Below are 20,557 nucleotides of genomic sequence, written 5' to 3' on the forward strand. Positions count from 1 at the left end.
CCTTGGCAATGATCTCCTTGCCCCCCCTCCCCATGGGAGCCAAATGGAAAAAGCAATCCGATTAAATTAGCTGCATCAAGCGGCATCTTCTGAGGTAAAGACAGCGCCAGACCAGAGGTGGGGGCACGAGAGGTGAGCACAGAGCCGGAGATTCAAAGCTGGGACCTGAGGAGTACAAGCATCCCAGGGCAAGGCTCTTTTATTATGCCTCTCCCCCCTGACACCCCCCCCAAACCACCGCTTCCTACCTTGCCCAGTGTTGTGAGGTGCTGCTTGACCTCAGAACAACAAATCCAAGCTGGACTATCTTTAGCCAAATTCAAACTGATATCCCACTGCTGTTTCACACACTTTGGCCAATGGAGCTACTGTTGCTGTTTCTGCCACTGAGTCGCGCGCGCGCGCGCGTGTGTGTGTGTGTGTGTGTGTGTGTGACAGAGAGAGAGAGAGACATTCCTTATTGTGTATGTCACGTAGTCAAATTTAAAAATAAGCACAACTCCCAACAGTGTTTTTGTTTTGCTGGCAGCTTAGTTCCACCACTGGAGACAAGGGAAGCAGCCGTGCCAGATCAGATACATATAATAATGCCACTTACAGAGAATTTTTCCACATCATGACAGGTCCTTCATGTCTCTTGTCTCAGCTATAAGTTCTGTCAGTTGTGGCTGAGGTGGGCTATGAACCACATTGGTCTCTCCTGCCTACTGGGTCTGGGTGAGACACACAGGCTGGTCATCTTTTCAGAGCTAATTGACACATTATGCAGAAGAATGCAAAAGAGGTGTAGAAGAATTCAGAACTGTACCACTTCAGACTGCAAGTGTGTGTGTGTGTGTGTGTGTGTGTGTGTGTGTGTGTGTGTTTTAAAAGTGTCTCCCATTGTAAAAAAAAAAAACAAGAAACAAAACCTCCAGGTAGTGAATTAGCACACTGTAGGGGAAGCTACTCTAAACCTTTCTTCTTGATACGTTAATTTAGTGCATACAGGGCTATGTTTTGTTTTAATATTGGAGTACATTAAAAAATATGAGACACAAACATACAGTCTTCATTCTGAATCCGTACAACCCAGAATTTTGTCTCCTCGGTGTAGCACCTCATTCTGTGTACTGGGTAGATGGGTTCTCATGCAGCGTTTCTCACAGTATAAACACATGCATGCACAGACGAAATGAGACTGCCAGATCTCTCATATTAAATATTCCACTTCTGTTTTTTTAATTTGTTAAATTGTTTTTTTTCCCCTTGTTTTGGTTAGTTCACATGACAACACGATCCCGAAATGGGAAGGGGAGATGGGACAGGACAGAATACACCTCCCCTACATGGCCCCTTCATGTCCCCCCTCCCCAAACACAAAGAAAAAATGGGCCGATGTGGGGGGGGAAACAGGTGGAGCCACCTCACCCAGTCAGGCCCAGAGAGCCCCTTCTTCTCCCTCACCAGGATAGATGAGGAAGGGAACATTTTCTCCTGGAGAGGGGTTATGGCTGAGGTCTCCTCTGCTCTATATGAGGTGGTGGGCCAGACACAGGAAAATGGCTGACCAAGGGGAGAGGGTGGTGTTAAGCACCAGTGGGAACACAGCCAGGAAGGTCCCCCTTTCCCCTCAATGGGTTCTTTTGGAATAGGAGGGTAACAATGACCCAACCCGCCCCCCAATACACACAGACAGATGGATGGGGGGTGGGGGTAAGCTGCTGTCTTGGTCCTATGAGAGCAAATCTACATGCAGCAGAGGGAGACTCTGAACTCCTGGGTTTCATTTACACATCTAGCAGGAGTCAGAGTCAAGGGGGGGAAGGGGTGGGAGGCCAGGGGAAAGGGGGATGAGAAATCCTGGTGCTTTTTGTTCTTGCTGAATTCTTTCCCCTTTGTGCTCAAACACTCACCACCCCACACATATCAAAAAGGCCAAGGAAGCAGAGCTGGGCAGTGGGGCTAACCCATGGCTGACCTTTGTTCCCCTCTCCTGCGCACACACGCGCACACACACACACACACACACATACTCTCACTCACCACAGGAGGGGGGGAGAAAAGGGGGAATGATTAGGGAAAAGGAGCAGAAGGGGTTCACCTCCCCAAATCAGGACAAAAGTCTTACTACTGCTAACCGGATAACAGAAACCCCCCTCCCCCCAAATTCTGACCTGCTTGGCTCACATATCCGAGGCATGTTGTTCGGGGGTGCTGCTGGTCCCCGGGTTCAATCCCAGCTATGAAAAGGAATTTGACTGCGGGGCGGGGAGGTGTGTTTTGCAGAGGTAAATAAATATTGCCCCATTTCCCCGATTTGATCTCTCACAATGCCCCCTCATCCCCCAGGCTGCTCCTAAAAACAAAAGGAAGAATATGGCAGAGAGCAGAGGTTGTGGGGCATAGGTGAGGGGTTTCCTTCCCCCACCTCCAGCCTGGGACATACATGCAGGATGAGACAGGATGCATTTCCCATCTCAGCCACCCGGGTTGGGGAAATGGGGGGTAGGGGGCTTGGTTTGTTGTTTCTATGGCCGAGCTTATGATCCCAGTGACAGTCTCTCTCATAATCAGGGGGGAGAATAGGCAGAATTTTGGAGGGGGGAGCATCCCTCCCGGCAGGGGAAACAACCAGCAACAGACAAGGGAAGAGGCTCAGTAGTAGGTTTCTTTCTCCACCCATCCTGTAAGAAAAATGGACATGGGTGGGCATTAGCACCAAGTAACAACTTGCCCCCAATCTCCACACAGTGCTCTCCCATCAATTCCCTCCATTCTCCTTCTGTATAATCCCACCCAGATCATATGGTGATGGCAATGTTTCATCCATTGATGGCTTTTTGCATTAGTAGAAAGCACTCCTGCTTGCATAAGGCAGGGTGGCCAATTTTTGTCAATCCCCCTACCCACCCACCCTGAAAAGCTGCTTCTGAGAGTGAGGGGACCCTCCAGAACAGTGTGGGATATGGCCAGAGGACTGCTCTAGATAAGAACTTAAGAAGAGCCCTGCTAGATCAGTCCAAAGACCTATCAGTCTGTTCCCACTGTGGCCAGCCCACAAGCAAGACGTGCATGCAGTAGCACCCTCCTGCCCGTTTTCTCCAGCAACTGGAATTCAGAGGCACCCTGCCTCTGATACTGGAAGTAATATATAGCCATCATGATTAGTAGCCATTGATGGCCTTATTCTCCATGAATCTGTTTAATCCCTTTTAAAGCCATCCAAGTTGGTGACCATCACTACATCCTGTGATAAAGGGGGCTGGCAAAAAATTGAGTGCCCTTCCTTGCAGGAGAGGAAGCATTTTCTGCTAGTGCAAAACTACCCTTGGATACTATTATTACTGCTATTGTTATTATCATCCTCATCCTCATCATTATTTCCACCAATAAGCATGGTGCTTATTGAAGGAGAGAGATCTCTGCCCCAAGGAGTTTACAATAAAAACTTTCAAACATATGGCAGATAACTGAGGGAATGAAGGAAGGTCATAGAATCATAGAATAGTAGGGTTGGAGGGGGCCTACAAGGCCACCGAGTCCAACCCCCTGCTCAATGCAGGAATCCAAGATGGAGGGGAAAAGGGAAAAGAAGCTTCAAATGCGTAAGGGGCAGCAGGCAAGAAAGAGCAATTTAGATTGTAAACTCCTTAGAAATCTGTCTGGCTTATGCTACTCTGTTAAGCGTCATGTATAAATTAACAAATACAAATTAGACAATTAAAAGAGCCCTTATTTTAAAGTCCAGGGATTTCCCCAATTTTCTGCACACTTTACTGCCCCCTCCCGTGCCCCACTCACCTCCTGGATTACGGCGCAGTATGAGTTTACGGATCTCATCATACACAAAAATGAGGAAACTGTATGGGAAGGCGCAGAACCACCAGCTAGGCCTGATGAGAGAAGGGAATGGGAGAAGCTAAGCACAAGAGCTGGGAGAAGTGTGAGGGTCTGGGTCGGGTGGGTGACCGGGGGATAAAGGCTCCCTGTGATTGAAGCAGATGTCTTGAGTGTTCTCCAGCCCAACCCTCCAGAGTAAAACAGCATGCACCAGAGATGGAAATAATGCATCTTGCTTGACGAGGCCAGCGCCTGACCGTACTCACTTTAGGGGATACATTCTCAGTGCCACATCCATGCCAGGACAGTAGGATAGGAAGGCGGCCAAGGCAGTCTCCTCAAAGAGACCAAAAATAAGGATCTTGTTTCTAAAGGGAAAAAGAGTGTGTGTGAGCCCCACGGACTCAAAGAGTAACTCTCTCGGTTCCACAGCCACCTCCATTTTTGGAAACTATTCCAATACCCACACATGGCAAAGGAAAGACACACATCCCTAAACATCCCACCAATGACTCACAGCCGATCACAGCTCACCTGGCCCATATCACCTGTATATCGTAGAGGGATTTACAAAGTCCCATGGGAAATGCTAGTATAACCCACCTGCTCTATAAACTATGAAGTGGCTCTAATCAGGCCTACAAGAGCAGGGTTATCCCTGCTGTGGGTTGAAGGTTCACAGTGCCCTAGAACAGAAATGTTGGCTTGTGAATGACCCAAAACAGAGCCCCGTTACACATTACATCTTTAAAGAGGACCCCTAAAACTGTAATATGTGAACAAGATGAACAGGTGATTAGAAATACATCTATTATACAGGTACAGCCATCAAAGAGCCGGGTTGGCTACACCTGCCTGTCAAGGTCACACTCGATGGCATTCTCCAGTTTTCTGCCATGTAATAACGTGTGGAGGCACCAAAAGGATGTGGAATCCCAGGCAATGGAGGCTGGTGGCTCTGATGTCAGTGGGATGGTGAATCCGCTCCAGATTTCAGTCAGAACTCTAAAGGAGCTATCCAAACCTTTAGAGTTCTGACCGAAACCCAGAGCGGATTCACCGTCCCACTGACATCGGAGCCACCAGCCTCTGCTGATTCTAGGGGACCCCTTGATCCTTGTACACAGGGGTTCCTGCCTGGAGATCACAACTTCTGAATCCAAAATGTGTAAGCCAGCCTTCCCCAACCTGATGCCCTCCAGATGTGTTAGACTACAACCCCCAGCATTCTTGACCAATGGCCATGCTAGCTAGCGGCTGATGGGAGTTGGTTCCAAACATCTAGAGGGCCCCAGGTTGGGGAAGGCTGGTGCAAGCAAACCCTGAGCCCGATCCTTCATGATTCACCTCTGGCCTCAATCCTTCCCTCTGTGCACATTGTGCCCACGAAGATTTGGAACACGCTGGCCTCTCTTCTGTAATCCATTTTTGGTTGCAGCAGGCTGGCTCTGCTGTTTCCTTCAGCAAACTGATGATACAGTCGCCTTACCTCATGCCCTGCTGGAAGACTGAATTCCTCCTGGTTTTGCAGATGATCAAGTCGGCCCACTGCACCACCACAATGCTGACAAAGAAGGCTGTGTGGCAAGTGAATTCCACCACTTTGCGTTGCTCGTAGGTCTAGGAGAGCAAAGGAGGATGGAAGCGGTAGGGTGGAAGCTGTAGCCCAGGCACAGCCAGAAATACAGCACCCTATCTCCTCTCTCTCTCTCTCTCTCTCTCATGTTTAAATACATATCTACATGCACATTTTCATGCAGATTTCTTCTTAAAGCACAGATTGTTGTGGAAATGGGAAAGAAAATACTTATCAGTGAACATAAATAAACTGGCTTGGCCATCCCTAATGCCCTCTACACTGGCCCTAAGGCTGCTGGGACTTCAACATCTTGTGGCCATGGAGATATGACTCAGTTTCCATACAGGCCATCTCCACCTCCCTACTAAATTTGTTAGATCCAGATCCAGAAAGCGCTCCTATTAAGAGCTGCACCAGAGGGAGAATTTCACCAGCAGCTGCTCCCTACCAGCCCCACCCAGCTCCTCCCTGCATCACCATACAACGAGGGCCAGCCCAAGACATTTTGCTGCCTGAGGCAAAGGGCAAGATGGCGCCCTCCGTTTCATGTACAGAAGCTGGCACTTACATTTTATTTTGGCACTGGTGATGGCACATCCTCCTCCTCAGGGTAACCGGCTAGTGTGGGAAGTGCAGGCAGACCACAGGGGTCTCCAACACCTTGCTTCCATTCCCCCACCCACCAACATCTACCCTCTGCCTCACTCTGCCTAGTGGTAGGGCTGGCCATGCATGCAACAGTGATGGAAGATGCCCCTCTAGATCCTAACTCAAGCTCCTGGAGGTTTCAGCCTCTCTCTCCTGCAGCGCTGCTCACAGTGACAACCAATTCCCAAATCTCAGCTTTCATATTTTCTTTAGTTCCATGCTTAGATTGGCATGTGGTTATCTCTCAACCCCCACCCTGCTTTTTTAATACTGTGCATATGTGTTCATGTGCAGTCTCATAAGGAAATATGGATGCCAGTGTTGTGTCTCAATGTTCTGGAGGAAGTAAGAGTTTGATGTTTAAGAACCCAACTAGACAAGATGTCGGAGGTCCATGATCAGATCACCCATGCTGGATCTCCCATCCCTTAAAAAAATAAAAATAAAAGCAGCTCTGCAAAAGTGTTTGTGAATTGGGCTGGGGGAGTGACAGGTTAATCCTCCCCCCCTGCCCCCTGCTGTTTTCACAATATAAATTCTTAGTGAAAATTTACAGACACCTTTACATTTTCCATAATGGGGTAAATATTATCTTCACAGGAGGATTTTAAACAAGGGGGGGGGGGTTAAAACCATTATCTCCCAGCACCATAGTCCTGAACCAATTCCCTCCTCCACACAGCTGCTTTAAACAATAAAATTAAAGAGATGGGTGGTTGGATCTCCAGCATTTCATCTAATTTGGCCAAAGAAAGCAAACAAGCTGTTCCATGTTCCATACATGCCTGTAGCAAAACACCCCCTGGTTATGCTTGTTCCAAAGTGCCTTCTGTCCTTCCATTCCGGTACAGAGAATTCACTGTAAGAATTAACTCAGAACATTCTGTAATACTGGCTGCGGTCATGGAATGGGACAAGAATACAGGCAGCCACAGAAAGCAGCCAAGGAATAAGAGCTTCTGTGACTCTGTGTAGGCAAGTAGGGGTTTCCTTTTGAGTTACGAGTGAAATAATAACAATTCTAATCATTAATTATTCCTACAGAATTGTTTAACAATGCTTGCCAATCCTTATCATTAGTGTCTTAATCTTCTCAATATTCTGCTAAGTAGGTATCTGTTATTTATCCCCGTTTCACAGAAATGGAATACCAGTTGGAAGAGAGGATTTTTTAATTACTTATTCATTACGTTTTTATACTGCCCAATAGCCGAGGCTCTCTGGGCAGTTCACAGTTAAAACCATAAAATACAACTTGAAAAAACATAATATAAAACTTTTAAACTTATAAAAATACCAGATACAACCAAGGTAAACCAGAAGCAGTTACAGCCCAGGGAAAGCCTGCATGAAAAGATGTGTTTTCAGGAAGCGATTAAAAGATGTTATAATTTCTCCCTCCTGAACTGCATGGGAGAGGGTTTTCCACATGGCAGCTGCTGCTACAGAGAAGGCCCAAAGGCCTCCCAGTCGCCATCACTGAACTGGAGATTGAACCCAGTTCTCTTGGATATAAACCTATCACTCCACTAGATCACACTAGCTCTCAGCCCCATTAATCCCAGACCCAACCTCAAGCATCATGATGCCCTCGGGGGAATATTAAAAATGTGCTCTCTTGCTTGAAAATGTCATTTTCACTGTCAAACTCAGATCAGGCGCTATTCAACAACAACAACAAATCACAATATTGAAAATGAATTATTTGAAACATGTTTAGTTCTATTATATTAGAGTTGTTCCAGAACGTAATACATTTTGACCAATTATCATTACAATTCCGAGTCTCAACACATCCATCCCTGCCCCAGTCCAAAGTTGACCATCTCCCCCCTTTCCTTTATATACCAGAACTAATTCAGCTACACCTTACATCAGTGTTCCCTGACCTGGCACCCTCTAGATGTGTTGGACTACAACTCCTATTGTCCCCATCCAGCTTGGCCAATGGGAGTTGAAGTCCAACAGATCTGGAAGTTGCCAGGTTGGGGAAGTCTGGCTTACACACTGGCACTCAATTTAATTCGGTCACTGGAAGTGTCAGTGGCCAAATATCAGAAATTAGGTCAAGTACCAATGGGTACAGTGTGGTCGAATTAGGTTTGGTATATAAAGAAAAGGGAAGAAATTGTCAGCTTTGGTCTGGGGCAGGACTCGATGTGTTGAGACTCAGGTTTTTAGCTACTAAAGTATTTCCAGCACAATCCTATGCATATGTACTCAGGAATAAGTTCCACTGTGTTCAGTGGTGCTTACTCCCAGATAAGCGGGTATAGGACTGCAGCCTTACCTTCTGTAATTACACCACATTGCCAAACTTACACTGCAACATCTATATAACAAAGATGGCTTCCTGCTACTTACCCACTGCTGCCCATATGAATCCTCCAGGTCATTGACTGTCCGATCATCCCAGTTAAGACGGATGCCCACAAGAACAGATGGAAGGAACCCATTCTCAGCCAAGATCACAAAGTAGGAGAAGAAACCACCCAGCGCTTGAATCATTCCTGCAAAATAATTTGGAAGCTGGTGGAATCCATCTTTCCTTGCCCTTCAGTCATGGCATTTGACTCCTCTCTCATTTCCGCCATTTTAACACTTCTAATCCTCCTTAGTCCCAGTCTAAGCCTATGCGTTCGCAATGCAGATAGGGCCATGTAAGTCCATCTGCATGAATCTTAGTCATCTATGGCATACAAGAACCGCAACTGTTGTAAAGCTTCCCTGTCTGGTTGGTTGGTGATATCCACTCACCACAGGCAACCAGGTGAGTGGCTCTGTGCAAGCTTGTTATTTGTTTTGGTAGTACAAGCATAGAATCTTGAATCTGCCACAGAATTGAGTATCCTGAGTAATTAGCTAGTGTTTGAGATATACATATATTACTGAAAAATGAATCCATCAAGGACAAATGAGTTTAGGTAAGTGTAAGCCAGAGGGATTTCTGTGAATTCAGTTCCAGTTTCTAACTTGTGTAGATAAACCAGATTGATATGTTTCATGGCTATCCAAATGGCATAAGGACATAGGAAACTACCTTATACCAGATAAGGTTGTATGTTCATCTAACCCAGTATTGACTACTCTGATTCAGGGCCAGCATCAAAGGTAGGCACAGTTGGGCACCTGACAAGGGCCCACTCCCAGCAGGGGCCCACTGACAAGAGACTTGCTCTTCCTCTTCACCATTGCAACCGGCTTGTTCACCTGCCTCTTGCTCTGGCCCAGATGAAGATGGTAGTGAGGAGGAGGAGCAGAAGGTGCCACGGCCTCCTTGCTCACTGGCTCTCTGCCCGTCAACCAAACAAGTGGTAGCAATTATGAGGAACAAGAGCAGGTGATGACAACAGACTCAATGTGGGAGGGGGCCCACTGAGGGTGATTTGCCCAGGGTCCCTCAAACACCTGGAGCCAGCGCTGCCTACAGCCCACCTTTCCCTCCTTCCTTCCCAACAGTTATAGGAACAAGTCTTTGAACATCTGGATCTTGAAAACAGAACAAATTACAGGCAATAAGTAGATATATGCATATCTCTTTTTCATTTACAAAATATTACTCCAGTTAGGGAATTCGGGTTAACGGTGGTGAATTGGGCAGTGGGGGAGGTGCATTGGTATGGTGTACAGTCAATCATTTTTGAAGCTATTCTTCACAATTTGGCCACTCCCCGTAGTCCTGCACCACCACCTTCCTCTGAACGAAGGTGAGATGGAGAGAAGGAGGGAAAGGAGTTAGGATTTGGTTGACTGAGTGCCAGTGTGTATATGGTGCTATCTGGTTGTATCTTATTGTTTGCATTATCGTGTTTGGTGGTTTTAAATTGTGGGAGGGTTTACCCTAAAAGGCGGTTGTAAAACTTTAAAATAAATAGATTGTAAATGAAAGAGTGAGATCACAAAGCCTGAAAACCTAAAAACACTTACCAAGCATTGTTCTCCATGGACATTGAGTAAAACATGTTTAGGATTGCACTGTAAGGCTTTACTCTTATGCACTCTTACTTGGGAGTCCCATTGGATTCAGTGGGACTTACTTCTGAGTAAACATGCACAGAACCTGGTTGCAATCCCTTGTTTGTATATTCAACGTCGAATGATGTAGTTGCCGGTGTCTCCCAGCAATATTTCCACCTCTGCCCCAAGGACTTGTCTTGCCACCTGCTCATACTTGGGTTCACGGATCCTGCTGCTGTCACTGGGACCAACAGCCAGATCCCAATAGCTAGAAGCTGACCTGACTCTCAAGACCTGCCTGATTCACCACCGCCCTGCTCCCATCTCCAACAGACGATGGGTCAGCCCTCCACGTTGGCCCACTCATCTTCACTCACCAATCTGCCCATAGGCCATGCTGATCAGACGCTCATTCACCAGCTTGTCAGTCCTGGGGTTTCGAGGTTGACGCTTCATGATGTCACTCTCTGCTGCTTCGTAAGCCAAGGAGATGGCTGGCACCTGGAGGGAGAGTTGAGAGGGTTGTCGTTGGAAGGGTTGCCAAGGGTGACAGGACTGGACCTGAAGTTTTAGGATACAGGCTTTCTTCTCCAGGGAAGGAGTGAAATAATCTCAGGGCTGAGGGACCGGAAGCAAGGGGGCAGGCTATTTTCTGCTGGCCTTGAAGGGTTTTGTGAATTTGCTTTGCTCCTTCCATGTCTACCAAACTCCACCTAGAGTGAACTGCCCAGAGAGTTTCAGCTATTGGGCGGTATAGAAATTAAATAAATAGAAAGATAGATAGATAGATAGATAGATAGATAGATAGATAGATAGATAGATAGAGCGAGCAGCCTTCACCAACCTGGTGCCCTCCAAATATTTTGGACTGCAATTCCCATCATCCCTAGCCAGTATGACCAATGGCCAGGGGTGATACGAGTTGCAGAGGCACCAGACATAGCCTGGCTCTCCTCCTGACTAGCCAAGTCCCATCCTTTGCCATGTCAGCTCCAGGTTTCGGGGGACCCTCTGGCGAAATGCCCTGAGTAGCCTGCTCCTTCTCACCTCCAGCACGCACTCACTCGCCCTTTCTCTGTTGCTCCAATCCCAACTACCCCCAGAAGGAGAGGGTAGGCAAGTGGCAGGGAGGAACAGCAGCAGGGCCAGGGCGCCATGGTGGTCAGCAGTAAGGCCCCTGCCAAGCATGGCCCTCAGCAGGTGCCTGATGATGCCAACCTCTGGCTCTGGCCCTGATCCTCTGTCCCACCAGGCATGATAAGGTCCTGCTTTTATCCTATCAGGTATCACCTCCTGATCAGCGAGTAGGGTGGCCATGTGTCCTTTACAGAGGAGAGTCCACTATTCAAAGGGCTGTCAGAGGAGGCTCTGGTGAGCTTCACACTCTGTTAGTTTCTGGATCGGAGAGTCTACCAGCTGAGCCTGAATTTTTAAAGCATATATATAGGAATGGGGATATTCAGTGACTGAACTTTTTAGATGTTCCAGAATGATTTTTCTGCATTCTTTGCTCAGAATGAGTTGGCTGCTCAGAGGTAGCCATTTTGTCAAATCGGCAATGTGAGGCGCTGACTGAGCCTCCATGCTCAAAATGTAAATAATATGCAAACCCAATGCTTAACATGCACAATAAGGGCAGGAATCCCCTAGATACTTCAACCAGTTTCACTGTCATGGTTTCTCCCTCGCATACAACCCTGGGAACTGTAGTTCTTCAATGTAACAAGAGAATTCTCAGCAGCACTCTTGTGAGAACTACAGTTCCCACAATTCCCTGAGGGGTAAAAGCCATGATGGGTTTAAAACTAGTTCCTGTATTATGTGTATGTGTGAGAGACAGAGAAGCGGGGAAATCTGTGTGTGTAGAAGTCTGTGAGGGAGAAGGTTTCTCTAGACTAGTGTTCTCTTTAAGATTTCTATATGCAGATTTTAAAAATCATTTTCATGAGGGAGCAAGCAATCATGCTTCTCCCCCCGCCCCCAGTGCAGTCTAAAGTGGTACAGTCAAGTAACAGCTTTACCATGTCATTTGCTGTTGGTGTAAACCTTAATTGAGAATTGAACCATGGCCTGGAAAGTCATGAGGTGGATTACAAAGAGAAAGCAATACATTACAGTTTGGGGAATATTTAGGCACTGGGATTGAACAGTCCCAGAAAGTGTGACTGACAGAAACAGAAAGTGTGTGTCTAGCGGGGTGGGGAGGACTCACCATGTCAGTGCCTAAGTCAATGCAGAGGATGGTGATGGTGCCCAAGGGAAGAGGGATGTTGGCCATAATGAAGAGCAAGAAGGGGGTGATCTCGGGGATGTTGCTGGTCAAGGTGTAGGCGATGGATTTCTTCAGATTGTCGAAGATCAGACGTCCTGGCGGGAGGGAGACACATGGGCATAAGGGGGAGAGGCAGGCAGCACAGCTGGAGGAAAGCAGGATTCCCAAAAGTCAGAGCCAGCACCCACTGGCTCCCTCCCTAAATTTGATTCTACCCTCCCCTTCCTCTCATGTCACCCCCCCGCCCCTCCTTTATAACACAGAGCACATAACTGCTTCCCTCATCTCTTTTAAAAAGATATTGGGAAGAAGTAGTCAGGGAACAATTCCACCATGGACAGCATAAGAAGCAACAGCTTTAGCTACAGAGGGGAACATAAGGTGCATTGAATATTAGGAAAAGCTCCCTAATGAAAAGTTTAGCAATGGAACAAGTTACTTAAAGAGGTTTATTTTGGGGTGTGGCCTCACCACTACATTCTTAAACTGGCTTAGCAGTTGTTTCCTCTTCTCAGGGAATCCTGGGTATTATAGTTCTGTGAGAACTGAGAATTCTTGGCACCCTAATCAAACTACAACTTCCCATGATTTTTTTTTGGTGGGGGGAACAATGGCAGTTGAACTGGAACAAAACTCGAACCAATGCATGAAAACAGCAGTGCATGACAACAGCAACAGCTAAACATTAGGAGAAACTTTCAAATGGTAAGAGTCATTGGACAGTGGAACTGCCTGTCATGGGAGGTGGTCAGCTTTCCTTTGCTGGAGGTCTTTAAGGAAAGGCTGCATCGCCATCTGCCAGGGATGCTGTCATTGCAGGTCCAGCTCTATGATTCGGTGAAAACTGATAAATGTTTGTAGTATACATATGCCCTAGGCTCCTCTTCCTTGGAGATATCCAAGAAAAATCTGGACAGACATCTCTTGGGGATGCTTTATGTAATGAATATCCTGTTCTATGGAAAGCAGTTGGATGTGATTGTCCCCAGGGCCCCTGTCAATGTTCTCACTCTAGGGTTTTTTCTGCAGAAGCAAGATTTTAACAGTGCCAACAACCAAGTTATGCCCTCACCCACAGTGGTCCTTGGCCTGGAACTACCCCCTTCCCTCCCCAAACAATCCCTGTTGCTTACCCTCCTCGACTCCGGTGACAATAGAAGCAAAGTTGTCATCTAAGAGAATCATGTCGGCAGCCTGCTTGGAGACGTCAGAGCCAGCGATGCCCATAGCTACCCCAATGTCGGCCTTTTTCAGGGCAGGTGAGTCGTTCACTCCGTCACCCGTTACTGCCACGATCGCACCCTGTCGAGGGGAACAAACAAACAGTTGGGGCCAAGGGGACGATGCTGTCGGTGTGGTACACAGGTGGGCAATCACACAGCCTGTCCATACAGGGTTGGTTTTGGTGGAGATGACAGCACTGAGGAGTGCTGCCTGTGAGCCTGCAATGGGGTTTATCAGCCTTACCTGTGAGCCTGCAATGGGGTATATCAGCCGTACCCAACCTGGTTCCATCCAGGTGTGTTGAACTGCAACTCAGTGGAGGCTGGTGGCTCCGATGACAGTGGGTCAGTAAATCCGCTCCGGGTGTCAGAACTCTAAAGGAGCTATCCAAGGTGCAAAGCAAAGCACCTTGGATAGCTCCTTTAGAGTTCTGCCTGAAACCTGGAGTGGATTCACTGTGCCACTGACATTGGAGCCACCAGCCTCCACAACTGCCACTCCATAATTCCCAGCCAGCATGGCAAATGGCCATGCTGACTCGTAATTCTGGGAATGGGAATCTGAAGAGCACCAGGCTGGAGAAGATGGGGATATATCAGATTTTTGTGTCTTCTTTTTTTTTACTAGTCCCCGTTCCTGTGCCTTTAACACCAGGTTGATCTTCAAACACAGGCCAATGATAACACTTACCTCTGTACTGTGGCAAGCGTCACCTGCTGATTTCTGCAAGTCAAGCTGCTGTGCAAGAGCAGGCTGGGAGAGGGTTGTTGCTGTTGGGGGGGCGGGGTTTCAGCTGGCAACGCAAGGTTCACGCAAGCAGCCGATGAGATGCTAAACTGCTCTTGGATTGTACTGCTTTAGATCCTATGGTCAAACTTTTTCACATGGGGAGAAAAACACTCCCTGCACATACCAAACATTTACTACCTCATCCCTGGTTGTGTGAACGAAGCCCTTAAAAGGCTGTCATGTGATTGTGTTGAAGGAGTTGCGTAGTTGTCAGTTGTAGGAAGCCGAGGCTCAGGGGAAGTTGCCTGGTGGGCTTTGAGCTCAGGCTAGCACCACCTACTCAACCTCTCCATTTGTAGATAAAGGGATTTTGTACAAAGGGAGCATAAGTCTGCATGGCTCTCTCCTCCACTGGAAACGAAACCTGCACTGGTTGCCTTGAACAGCACACTGCACAGAGAAGAGGAGCTTGACAGGATTTGGCAGGAGGCTGAGGAGCAGGCTAGACGATGAGGAGAGGGACGTGCTGGTTTGGGACACCGCCTGAGGTCCTACCTGTCTCTGGCAACCTTCCACAATGATGAGTTTCTGTTGCGGAGAGGTACGGGCAAAGACAATCTCCGTGTGGTTCTGTAGAATCTCATCAATTTGGTCCGTGGTCATGTCTTTCAAGTCCGTGCCATGGATCACACAGGCTTTGGCATCTCTGGGTGGATAAAAGATCATGGTGGGGATGTGGTGGTGGGTGGGCATCACCATCCACCATGGAGAGAGGCCTGTCCCTACCACTAGGTAACCCAAGGGCACTGCCCAAGATGGCACTTTGGAAGGGATGGCCCTTAGCACCAAACTGATATTCCTTCTCAGCACCACCTTGGAGCCCCTGCTTCACTGGCACTGCAGGGGGTGAAGGAAGAATGGAAGGTAAGGTCAGGCCAGGTAACGGGTAGGGGATCCCACCAGCAGTAGTGGAGGGAGAATGGAGTCCAGTGATCCTGGGGCATGACCTGATGTATGGGAAGCAAGAGTCAGCCACATTGGTGCATGGAGAAGTAGTGGGGAGTAAATCAGTTAATGTGAATACTTTATAGGAGCTCAACAAAGCAGGCAGGATAGGTGAGGTAAGGAGCGACAGTCTTCTGACCTCTTATGAGACAGCAGTTCAGGACTGTTTTGCTATATTTGTACTCCTCCCTCCTTCCAAGTAGCTCTGAGGACTTATCTACCCAACAGGCTCAAAGTGGTTGAATAGTCATACCCTCTCCCCTGGGAACAGCACTCGTGTGAGGGCCCTCACCAAATGACAATTCCCAGAATCTTCATACAGGCCACTGAGGGAGGGAGCCGTAACAGTTAAATAGATAATAAAGCCAATGTAAGTGTGTAGTGGATACTCTAATATGGGTTTCGAGAGTCTACTAGCCAAGCCCAGACTTTCTTAGCTTCATAGAGGAAACTATCTTCTAATATGGTGGCAAAACATCAGCCAAAGCCAGTTCCCCTCAGGTGTGTTTCTTCCTTGCCCCAGTCCATGTTGTTCCAAATGTCCTTCCTCTGTGCCTTCCACATTTTTTTTTCTCCCTTGGCCTTCTCTCAACCCCATGTGTTTTTATTCCTCCCTCTCCCACCCACCCCTTTACCCTGTCTGCTATCCCCTCACCTGGGGTTGACCTGGCTGACGGGGATGTTCAGTCGGGCGGCAATGTCTTCCACTGTCTCATTGCCTTCAGAGATAATTCCCACACCTTTGGCAATGGCCTTGGCTGTGATGGGATGGTCACCTGTTACCATGATCACCTGGTGGAGGAGAGTGTTGGTTACCAAAGGAGTCCCAGCAAGTGGACAGAAGACCAAGAAGATTGTTCAGCAAGCCAAGAAGACCTGTTTAGTCCAATCCAGTCCAGCCTTCCAAACTAACAGCTAGAGGTTTAGAGGGAGGTACAACAGGACTCTAGAGCAACCATTGCTAGGGTGGCCCACGTTGTTACCAAGATGATGCAGCTTCCTTCTTGATACCTCTCTCAATGTGTATGTTGGGTCTAATTCAAGTCTAAGGTGTCACAGCCCCTCAAGGTGCCATTGGCTTAGCTCCTCTGATGTCACTGAAGGCTTTGCAGACTTTGGGCCAATCAGTGGACTGCCCAGGGACAAAGACAGAACCTTTGATCCTGGATCCTAGGCTCTGGGCAAATTGATTAATCAAAGAGCCCTGGAGTACATTTATGCCACAGGCTTTTGAATGACCTTGGGGGTGTAAATCAATTCAGCCGTTTCTGATCCTTTCACCAGGAAGGGATATTATTAATAACAACAACAACAACAACAACAACAACAACGACAACAGCAATTTCATTTCTATACCACCCAGTAACTGAAGCTTTCTGGGCAGTTTACAACAATTCATAAGACAATAAAATACAGGTGCTGCTGCTAAGGCAGGGTTGCTGCTTCACAGAGACGGATGCACCCAAGCAGCGAGCAAGGCACCATCCCACAGTGGATTCCATCTCAGCACTGGGCAAAGTGTGTTTTCATAAAGCCACCAGGCAACTCAGTCAAGCGGTAACTGAATTTTTGCACCTGCAACTTAGCTTCTAGACAAGCAACGCTGCTTTACCTTGATGCCAGCACTTCGGCATTTGCCCACAGCATCAGGCACAGCGGCACGGGGCGGATCAATCATGGACATGAGCCCGACGAAGCAGAGGTTGTCAGTAGAAAAGTTGACGTCGTCACAGTCAAAGGCAAAACCTTTGGGGTACTGTTCCTCAGGCAGGTAGTAGTGGCAGAAACCTGGAGGGCGAGAAGGGGATTTTTAAAAAGCTTGGAACTTGCCCCATACAACTTGGGTTGCCAGAAGTGAACCCCAAAACTCTGCTCGTCTCTTTAGGATCTTGAAGCCCCAACATCCAAGAGCGCCTAGTAGCCACTTGCCCTTAAAAATCTGGGCCTGGAAACTGCAATGCCAGTGGCTGCACAAATCAGTAGGCTCCTCCTATCTGGCTTCTAGAAAACCTCACTCATACATTTTGCATGACTTTTGGCACCTCTGTCCATCTGCATCTCACATTCTTCAGCCGTCCTCCATCCTCCCCCAGGCAGACTGTTCCCTGCTCCTCTCCCCAGCCATACGTACCCAGCACCCGCTCGCCAAGTCCTCCCAGCTCCAGGTAGGCGTTTTGGAAAGCTTCTTTCAGCTCCTCGTCGAGGGTTTGTTCTTTGCCTTGGACCAGAATGGTGGAGCATCGGTCCAGGATGCGCTCAGGTGCACCCTTCATCACCAACAGGTAGCGGTTATCGTTGGGGTCTTCTGTCTCGTGAACGGAGAGCTGCAGGAGGGAGAGAGGAAAACACTCTCTGGAGACAAGTAGCACTCCTTAATCCACAAATGCAAGGTTGAAAAAAAAACTTCCCCATGATACAGACTAGGGCACAGGATGATCCCTGAATTCCCTACATCAGAGGGTGACTAAGAACCACTCTATACATTACTGAGAATCAGGTAGGAAAATTCTTGACTGTACCACTTCAAACTGCAGGTGGTGGTGGGCATCACATTTTTAAATGGGCCTCCATGTACAGACGTTCCCTGCAGGTAATAAACTAGTACTTCAGGGAGAGGGGTACACTAAATGTTTCTCCATAGTGTACTAGCTTTTTACATGCAGTGAGGCACTGTTTTTAATGTGGGAGAGCATTTAATGCCCTTTGCAGACTGAAGCCCAGAATTCTAGCACCTCATTCTTCCTTCTGCCATTTGAAGTGGGGAGATATGTGTTCTCCCCTTGCAGGGATAGAACACACCTCCCTGGGAGGTTTTCCGGCTTGATGCTATAGAAGTGGCTTCCTACGCTCCTTGGTTTTGTCCAGCCACTTTTATAGTACCAAGCCTTGGAAATCCTCCCACAATAGGCAGCCAGGCCAGTGTATTTCACATCTCCAAACCTGTGCAAGGAGGACTGAACATTCATTGATAGCAATGGAGACACAATGTCTGTTGTTTGAGCATACAGGAATCACCTCTCTTGATTGCTCCACAACTGTGCCAACAAGTTTAATCTGCCCAAAGAAGGATGCTCAAACTCAAGTTGTTGTTGTTAGTAATAATAATTTTAAAGTGCCTAAAATGTACCAAGGGCACAATCCTATGCATGTTTAGATAGAAAAAAGTTCTACAACTCCCAGCCCTCCCCAGGAGGCTGGCTGGGGAATGCTGGAAGTTGAAGGAACTTTTTCTGTCTAAACACACATAGGATTGTACTCTAGGTGCTATAATACAGATTAAAAACATGACAGCCTCTGCCTGCACATGTACAATCCAAAAGGCACAACACAAAAGGAGAAAGAGATGGTGAGGGAGACAAAAAGCCAACTCAGGCACCAATTCTTAAAATTACAAAGTTCTTAGAATATTTAGGTAAGCCGCCTTGGGAGGGCTTCTGCCCTGAAAGGCGGCCAAGGAATATTTTAAAGAAATACATAATAATAGAATGGCCACTTGAAAGGAAATGCCTCGGCAATGGGAGGGGCCAAATGGTCTCTCCTAGGTGAGCAGATGGAATGGGCCATACTTGGCCCATCTCCCTTTGCTGCAGGCAGGTGGCATGGCTGCTTCACTGCCTGGAACTCTAATCTAGCCGCTTTATTGTCCAACCCCAGACCTCTGAGGTCTAGCTGAGCTTACACAGTTCTGAGCAAAAGGCCGTCTGTATGTACTCAGAGGCACTCTTGTTTACTAATTCATATGTTCCGGGGTGGGGGTGGAGTTTCCAGAGCTGGCACTCATTTGCCTGGAAATATCTATTGTTGCTGAGCTATAATCTAGCCCTTCGTTTCAAAACCAGGCCTTTTATATTCATTGAAGGCTGCTGCACATATGTCTAGTTACATGGTGAGAACGTGTGGTTTTTCCAGGGGGGTTTTCTACTCCCACAGTAGAAGATATCTGACATTCTCTTTTAATATGCCTCTGTTGTCGACCAGCTAGCAGTGATTTCCTTATGCCAGTTTTAAATTGAATTGCAGACTGGGATTCTTTCATCTTCAAACATAAAGTAACTTTGACCAGGGAAAGCCAGCTTCTGCATTCCGGGGGGGGGGGGGGGGCATTGCTTTCTCCAGGCACTAGTCAGGGGCAACTAGAATAAACGGTGCCCTTTACAGAGCTGGTCAGCATCCACTGTAAAAGCTAGTATTACCTAGCAATTAGGCCTCATAGGACATGCGCTTGGATGGGATGAGGCAGTTTCCATGAACTGGCGCCCTCCAGATGGGTTGGGCTACTACTCTCATTATCCCCAGCATGCATGTGTGCTGGGAATTCTCGAAGTCATAGTCCACCCCACTTGGAGGGCACTTGGTTATGAGGTAATCTATGGGGGAGGGGCAAGCTACAGAACAGTGCGCTTCCAGAAAAATTCCCACAAGAGGCAGATTGCGGCAGTCTTGTTCCTTTCCTGGAATGCATGCGAGACAGCCGTACACCAACATATCTGAGAAATGCCCGAGTTTTGTTGGTTCCTTTCTTTACAAAGTGAAAATCTCTGCAACAAAGTGAAAATCTTTACAAAGTGAAAATGTCTGCGACATTTTGACCACACCTTGGTTAAAGGGACCACCCAGACAATTGTGCAAGGCCTGAGCCAGCCCACACACCCTCAGCTACCCTTTCCTGTTTTAGACTATTCTGATATTATAACAATACATTAAGGATGTCTGGCTTTGCTAGTTGCACTGCAGCTAGAATCCATTATAAATAGGAGCGGGAGAACTTGGTTAATGTGAAGTGGGAATCCTTCCGCATTTGATGATATCAGTTTGGTTGGTGAATATTTGGGGCAGTCTGTGATAAAAGACATACATTTTCATCATTCAGTTCTGTTGGGATATTGGGATGGCTTATGGCCAAACTGAACTGAAGTGGGTGAGCCAGGCTCAAATGAAGTCCTGTTGGCACCACAACCAATGTTATGTTGGGGATAAGATGCTGGCAGTGCATAGCTGGTACACTTTGGACCTGGGCAAAAACAATAGAGACAGGCATCAATTTGTACAGGGGCACTGCCCTTTCTGGCTCTGTGGGGAGTTGTTCACTGAGGCCAATCATTCCGGACTGTTGCCCATAGGGAATCCTGGCTAATCCCCCCCAGCTGTCGGTGAAGGAGACAGGATTAAGGCTGATGGGCCTGAGAATCCAGGAATGAAGATCTGTATTGGGATCACTGACTCAGTCCTCGCCATGGCAACTCCATGGAATAGAGAGAGACAGAGCTGGGCCCAGGCTGGGATCCCCCAGCATATGTGTCAGGTTTCCAGACAGGCCACCC

General features: G+C 47.6%; 1 protein-coding gene across 1 annotated transcript in view; it reads right to left on the reverse strand.

The window, feature by feature from the left end:
* Positions 1-1,201: 1,201 nt before the first annotated feature.
* The window catches only part of ATP1A3 (ATPase Na+/K+ transporting subunit alpha 3), a 56,570-nt gene continuing 37,214 nt past the window's right edge, over positions 1,202-20,557 (reverse strand). Inside the window, exons 13-24 of the mRNA XM_084816298.1 lie at positions 17,368-17,560; positions 16,849-17,024; positions 15,892-16,028; positions 14,787-14,937; positions 13,412-13,580; positions 12,219-12,373; positions 10,384-10,507; positions 8,414-8,559; positions 5,312-5,442; positions 4,089-4,190; positions 3,784-3,875; positions 1,202-2,666 (exon numbers count right to left, since the gene is read on the reverse strand). Coding sequence (XP_084672424.1) covers positions 2,638-2,666; positions 3,784-3,875; positions 4,089-4,190; positions 5,312-5,442; positions 8,414-8,559; positions 10,384-10,507; positions 12,219-12,373; positions 13,412-13,580; positions 14,787-14,937; positions 15,892-16,028; positions 16,849-17,024; positions 17,368-17,560 — 1,605 coding nt within the window. The 3' untranslated portion in view covers positions 1,202-2,637. The remainder of the gene's footprint in view (positions 2,667-3,783; positions 3,876-4,088; positions 4,191-5,311; positions 5,443-8,413; positions 8,560-10,383; positions 10,508-12,218; positions 12,374-13,411; positions 13,581-14,786; positions 14,938-15,891; positions 16,029-16,848; positions 17,025-17,367; positions 17,561-20,557) is intronic.

The sequence above is a fragment of the Heloderma suspectum genome, chromosome 10 (genome assembly GCF_057233095.1).
Source record: "Heloderma suspectum isolate Gila_16-S chromosome 10, 16-S_ref, whole genome shotgun sequence".
Taxonomy (NCBI): domain Eukaryota; kingdom Metazoa; phylum Chordata; class Lepidosauria; order Squamata; family Helodermatidae; genus Heloderma; species Heloderma suspectum.